The 7,240-nt window shown below is 36.6% G+C and overlaps 1 protein-coding gene across 2 annotated transcripts; it reads left to right on the forward strand.

The window, feature by feature from the left end:
- Positions 1,891–6,116, forward strand: LOC109836854 (IAA-amino acid hydrolase ILR1-like 5). 2 transcript variants are annotated; one of them, XM_020404885.1, is made up of 3 exons: positions 1,891–2,301; positions 4,788–4,916; positions 5,357–6,116. In XM_020404885.1, the coding sequence occupies exons 1-3, from the start codon at positions 1,906–1,908 to the stop codon at positions 5,753–5,755; spliced, it is 924 nt and encodes a 307-aa protein (XP_020260474.1). In that variant the 5' UTR covers positions 1,891–1,905; the 3' UTR covers positions 5,756–6,116. The 2 variants fall into 2 exon arrangements, with proteins under 2 accessions (XP_020260474.1, XP_020260473.1); XM_020404884.1 differs by having other exon boundaries at positions 1,892–2,226.

Genomic DNA, 7,240 nt, shown 5'->3' on the forward strand with positions numbered 1-7,240 from the left:
TTGGATGAGAGACAACCTTAATAACTTAAGGTCATATTATCATTTGAAGTTAAATAATTGATAAAAACTGAATGTAGATTTAAATTTAAAAAATTTTAATCAACTGAATTTTCAAAACGTTAATTGGGGTCTTACAGCCTTAATTAGGCCCATAAACTTAATTGAATAAATTAAGTTATACCAAAGTGGACCCGATGAAAAGCCGAGACTTTAACCATAAATGAACATCGAAGTTCCCTTAACTTCGACGCCGAGGCTTCGACGTGTATGATAGAGACCACTAAGCACGAACGCGGAAGTTCGTCTGAAGAATGAACGAACGCGAGGTTCGTTGAAAATGAACTGAACGCGAGTTGTTTGATAAAAGACCGCGAGGTTAACTTGGGACGAACGCGAGCCGTTCGCCGTTTAAAAAATGAACGCGATGTTCGACTGAAGTACGAACGCGAGGTTCGTCTGAAGTACGAACGCGAGTTTCGTCTTAGAACGAACGCGAGGTTCGTTAAAATTGAGCTTGACGCTCACTTGAGTTGAACGCGAGGTTCACCTTAGAACGAACGCGAGGTTCGTTAAAAATTGAGCTTGACGCTCACCTGAGTTGAACGCGAGGTTCACCTTAGAACGAACGCGAGGTTCGTTGAGCGCGAAGCTCGGTTAAAATTGAACGAACGCGAGGTTCGTTTGAGGTAACCACCTCCTTAATTTTCGCCATGAACCCTTAGGGTTTCAAACTGAAACCGCCGCCGCCGCCAAACCCAAAAAAATCTTTGATATTTATTTTCAAAAACAGATCCAGAATCGGAAAAATTTCTTGATCCAGATCCAAGAAAAATTGAAGAAAAAATCAAAGGAAAATCCAAAAAATTCCAAAAAGTTACTGTTCATCCGAAAAAAGCTTTACCGTTCATCCGAAAAAACTTTACTGTTCATCCGGACAACAAACCTTACTGTTCATCCGAAAATTTTCGTTACTGTTCATCCGAACCTAAAAAAATTGAATCTTTAACCAGAGATTTAAGATCAAAAACCCAATAAAACTTAAATCCCTAAGAATTAATCAACCCGGCTCTGATACCACTTGTTAGATCTAAATCAAAACTTAAGATCTAAAACCATATAGCCATGATTAATTTAGAGAGATTAACAATAATTTAAAAGAGCGGAAGCTTATACCTGAATCCATAGATTGATCTTGATTTTGGGTTTTGGATCTTCTAACCTTAGGGTTTCTCTAAAACCGAATTTCTCTAGCTAGATGGGGGTGTAGAGAATTAGAGAATGTAACCCTAAGTTAGGGACCATAACCCCTTATTTATAGATGTTGTACTTTTGTAATTTAGCCCCTCAATAAATTACAATTACAACCTGGTATCTGCACATATAACCCCATGACTTATTTAAATACCAAATTAACCCAACTTAATTGATCACTTTAGTGGGTTATCCTGAAAAATAGCAATACACATTGATTAATCATATGTGCCCACAAATAGATTTATTAGATTAAATCCAACATTCTTTTCACCTGATATTGCTCTCTTTTGCAACCTTAATTGAATCATTTTGTTTGAGTTAAGAGTTAGTGAAAATATGTAAAAAAAAACATAAAGGCAATGTATGTCCGCTGAGACCGCTCCTCCATCTTGCATGTGTAGATAGAATTATGTCTCTGGCGCATGAAACATACATTTCAAAGGTTAGATAGAAGGCCGAAGAACATTGCAACATAACACTTTTGAATTAGTTTTATCTATTTTATTTTGATCAATTAGGAAAAAAAAGAATATTTTCAGCTTTACGACTAAGATGAGAGCTCTAGGCATTAAATGCTTTTAATTTGGAAGGGTTTATCACATCTCCTATCAAGTACACCTGCATTTTTTCCTAGAGTCGTTTTTTTTGGTCATGTCACTGTACCTTTTATATGTATGGAGTCCCTTTTCTGATTCTTCTGAATATCAACATTTTTTTTATTTTGTGTTAAAGGGAACTGTGAGACTTCTTTTTCAACCCGCAGAAGAAGGCGGAGCAGGTGCTTTGCATATGATAAAGGAAGGTGCTCTTGAAGGTGTAGGAGCAATCTTTGGCATGCATGTTGATTACCAATTACCCACAGGATCTATATCTTCCTATCCGGGACCGACAAATGCTGCTGTATGCTTCTTTGAAGCTAAAATAGAGGGTAAAAGTGGAAATGCTGCGAGTCCTCATCTGAATGTGGACTCGGTAGTTGCTACATCTTTTGCTATTTTGGCAATGCAACAACTTATTTCTAGAGAAGATGATCCTCACCATAGCCAAGTATGTCAGTATTTATGTTGGATCTCTATACCATCATTACATAAACAATTACTTTGGTCACTTTTTTGCGATCTATCAGGGTGTCTATCAAGGTGGCAGACAGTTCATCCTTTCTTCTTTTCCTTACCTTAAATATGTTAAACAATAAAATGTTATAGATTCTCATTCATATTTCAAAAGCTACAACTAGTCCCTTTGTATAGGGATACAATAATAAGAAGTTCATTGTATAGTCTATAATTCTATTAGTTACATTCCTAATATCTCTCAATCACCAAATCACCTAATCACAATTAATTTATTAGTTACATTCCTAGAAATCACCTAATCACAATTATTTTATTAGTTACATTCCTAATATCTCTCAATCATTAAATCTATAATTTATATTTCTACTATCTTATTCCTAATATAACTATAACATTATAGATCTCCATAATATATTCCTTAACACTTCTTAAGCTGGAGCGTGTATATCACACATGTTTGGTTTGTACAAACAAGATGTACTCACTCCCATTTGTGACACGACTTAAAAGGCTAAAATCTTATGTGTGACTTTTCTCATCGTAGTTATCTTCATCTTATAGTCTTCTACTTGAATGTCTTCCACCACGAACAACCTCAACCAAAATCACCAAATATGATTCCTCGATCTTCTTCACAGATAGACTAGGGAGCTACCAAACAAACGATTCTCATTAGGGATCCACCGAAAGCAAACAATCCTCTCTAGGGGTATATCAAATAAATGATCATCTTCACTGATTAACTAAATAAACAATTTTCTTTCCGAATTAGCCAAATAAATGATCATCTTCACGGATTAACCAAACAAATTATCATCTTCACAAATCAACCAAACAAACGATCCTCTCTAGGGATCAACCAAACAAGTGATCCTCTTCACGGATCAACCAAACAAACGATCATCTCTAGGGATTAACCAAACTAACAATCCTCTCTAGGGATCAATCAATCAAACGATCCTTTTCACATATCAACCAAATAAACAATCCTCTTCGAGATCTAACAAATAAATGAACTTTTTAAGAGATCTGCTAAATAAATGATCCCTCTTTTATTTTTTTTGATAGCGCCTTTGGCGCAGACGGGAATCGAACCCAGCCCTCTCTTGAGAGAGCGACATGGCTTTGCCATGTGACCTACTAGGCCGCCTTAATAAATGACCCCTCTTTAGGTATCTACCGAACAAATGAAGTCGAGAAAATAACCTTTACCGAACCAAACTCCAAATCAAATCTTGATTCAATCAAAATCTTTTTTTGGTAGCTAATGGTGGTCAACGTTTCTAGAATACAATTGGTGGTGGTGTCGACAAGTTGAGTAGGCAGTGAACGAAGGAAAATCGAGGCGGCCCAGGCGATGACGAGATCATATATATTGAGGTTGACTACTGCTATAAATAATGCCAATCCTGATCATTAGCAAGACCATCGAAACAGGACAGACAAGAATTCACGACATCAGGCACAGTAAACAGTCACTGCGATATTGTGGTACTGTTCACAGTGAACAGTTACCACGGTGCTGTTTACGGTGACCGGTCACAAGAAAGAAGGGAGGTTGTAAGGCAAAGGGAAGAGTTTGATGGTGAGGGATTGGGGGGCTAGTGTTTGTGAGGATCTAGGGTTTTGTGGAGGCTAGGGTTTGTGTGGCTCTGATACCATGTACAAAAAATAAAATAAAATAGAATCTCATTCATATTTTAAAAGCTACAACTAAACCCCTTTATATAAGGATCCAATAATAAAAAGTTTATTGTGTAGTCATGTGGGACTAAACAAAATTCCCTAATCACAATTATTCTATTAGTTATATTCCTAATTCTCTCAATTACCGAATCTCTAATTTGTACCCCTAATATATTATTCCTAATATAACTATGACATTATTTATCTCCATAATGTATTCCTTAACAAAATAAAATGGACATGAACCTATAAATAGATTACTTGGAGCACAATGAATCTATTAATCCACTTACTCTGTTAATTTACTGTTATATAGAAATTATAGGCAAGATTTGTCATTTCAAAACAGATAACTGTCTGAATCCTGAAGGCTTTTAGAAGGAAGTTTCTTGGGACTATTTGCTTGGATATCACAGGCATGTCTCTCCACGCAAAGCTGAAATTTTTGCTTATTGGAAACAATTGGTCATCATAATTCAGTGTCAGAGATGGAATCCATTGAAGATTAGCCAAAAATCTATGATTGTATTGAAGTTATTTTTAACACATTCAAGGCACTGGAGAGAGGTTGCAACTACATAAATTATACAGTTTTTAGATTAGGAGATTTACGTTATAGCATCACATATTTTAAGCTCATGCAACCGATAACTGATGAAATTTGTCGTTGTTAGTACTATTACTCATTTCCAACTTGTGAAATATCTTGTAAAATGTAAATTATAATGCCTTGTAGACTATCTGATGATGCTCTACACTGTCTTCTTCAAGGTACTGTCTGTTACTTATGTCAAGGGCGGAGAATCACATGACACAACACCACCTTTTGTCGAGTTTGGGGGAACTTTGAGGAGTCTTACAACTGACGGCCTGTACAGGCTCCAGAGAAGGGTTAAAGAGGTATATGATTACTTATAATTTCATCACTAGTGAGTATGTTTGGGAGTTTAATTTTTGGTCAAAGTAGCTTTTAAGCTAACTTTTCCATATACATGTTTGGTGACATCTCAAATAAGCTAGCTCTTAAGTCCCACCTAAAAAAGTTGGGGTTCTCCAACTTATGAAAAACTAGTTTATAAGCTCACTTAAGTAAGCTAGATTTGTCCAAGGAAATGACTTTTCCACCTTACCAGATTTACAAAATTTCTATCATAAAGCCGTAAGCTACCCAAAGCTAGCATGACTTATATAAGCTTCAGAGAATAAGCCCTCCCAAACACCTCTCTAAGTTGCTCTTCTTTAGACACCCATTCGAGTATAATATCTGTTAAAGGATCAGGGCAGTTATCTTGAAAAAACATAATCTCTCCATAGCCATTTGTTCTTCTTATTGGTTTCAGGTAATAGAGGGTCAGGCACTGGTACACATGTGCAAAGCTTTCATTAGCATGAAAGATGAAGAATACCCAGCATACCCTGCTGTTGAGAATGACGAGAGATTACATCAGCATGTACAGAAGATCGGCAGTCTTATGCTTGGTCCAGATAATGTGAAAATGGGGAAGAAGATAATGGCCGGTGAGGATTTTGCATTCTATCAGCAGCTGATTCCTGGTGTGATATTTGGCATTGGAATGGCAAATGAGAAATTGGGTGCGGTCCATTCTGCCCATTCCCCTTATTTTTTCATCGATGAAAAGGTCCTTCCCATCGGAGCAGCATTACATAGTGCAATTGCAGAAGCATATCTAGATGAGCGCAGAAAGTTTGAAGGACAGTGTGGACCTGTACTCTCATAAAAAGCTATGAGGCCTTTATGAATTGTAGTATTGTACATATCTAATATTTGTATAGTTTTGTTGCAAGAATAACAGTCTGGTTGTCGGTATCCATGTTCAAAAAGGAAATTAGTTGCTGTTAGAACTTGGTAGCTTAGGGCATACAATAGGTGCAATCATTGTGAACTTCTTTATGCAGAACTTATTTTCAACAGAAAGTTTGTTGAAGTCTGAGTTCTGGGAAGAGTTGGAGAAGGATTAGGAGATTATTTAGAGGTTCTTAAGATTGTTATTTGGTTGGGGAATTTGAGTCTACTGTTAATAGTTATTTAAGGAATATGATCATGCATGATCTTACTACTGATCGATATTGTTGGCTTTACTACTATGATTAGAGAAATGGATCTTATATTCCCATGCAGGTTTGGAGGTTTACGTGGTTTGTTGAAAGATGTGATCTTATTTTGATGGAAGCTGCTGCACAGGTTCATTTTCACTAAGGTAGTCGAAGTCTTGTTTTATTGGCCGGTGCAAGGTTTGGCTTCTCTACTTCTGATAATTTTGCCACTGTTGTTAGATACTTCAAAAGCTTCGCCTTAAGAATAAAATTTTTAGGTTTGAGGTGATAATTAACATGGGGTCAAGAATTAGTCGCAACTATTTTGGTCGCACTTTCTTTATGCCCATTCCTTGGTGCGAATGTTGAGTATTACTATTCTCTCATGAACGAAACCAAGGAGACTAACTCGCAACCAAGGAGAATAAGCTCACTTTAGGCCGATAGTTCTCTCGTTTTTGGTCCTCTTCAATTTCAGCAATACGTAACTATTTGCAGATTCTTTCTCCGCACCTGGTGTAAAAACTCGCACCAAATAATTCTTGGGGGTTGGGTTGTTGAGGTGATAAATATTCGAGTATAGTCTCACATCGGATAAGATCAGGAGGAGTGATGAGTTTAAATAGGAGTTTTGGTCAATCTCTGATAGCTATAACTTTTGGGTTAAAATTGATTCCTAACTTCTGTTTAAGGCCTATCAACTTTATATTAGGCCCGATTTCTCCCCCCAACAATGGTATCAAAGCTAATGTCATGGTCCAAGTAATTAAAAAAACAAAATGATCTTCAATGTGAAGACCAAAGGTGTCAGGAGAATCCACCGATGTTTGTAGGAGTCATATAGTCTAGTTAGCCACCATGAGTGAAGTGGTGAAAGTTTCTACGGATGTTTGATAGCTATGTGCGGAATGCATTGTCTGGTTCAAAATTTTGTGAATTTGTTAGCCCACGAGTGAAGTGGTGCAAAAACTTGGTGTATTCCGTGAAAGATTGAATTATAGTTGAATTGAAATATACTCACAAATTAAGGGAGAGTTGTTAATGTGATTATATATGCGAGTATAGTCCCACATCGGATAAGATAAGAAAAAATGATAAGTTTAAATAGAAGTTTGAGTCAATACCTGATAGCCTAGTGACTTATGCACATGAGCAAGAGCATATAAGTG

The sequence above is a fragment of the Asparagus officinalis genome, chromosome 4 (assembly GCF_001876935.1).
Source record: "Asparagus officinalis chromosome 4, Aspof.V1, whole genome shotgun sequence".
NCBI classification, from domain to species: domain Eukaryota; kingdom Viridiplantae; phylum Streptophyta; class Magnoliopsida; order Asparagales; family Asparagaceae; genus Asparagus; species Asparagus officinalis.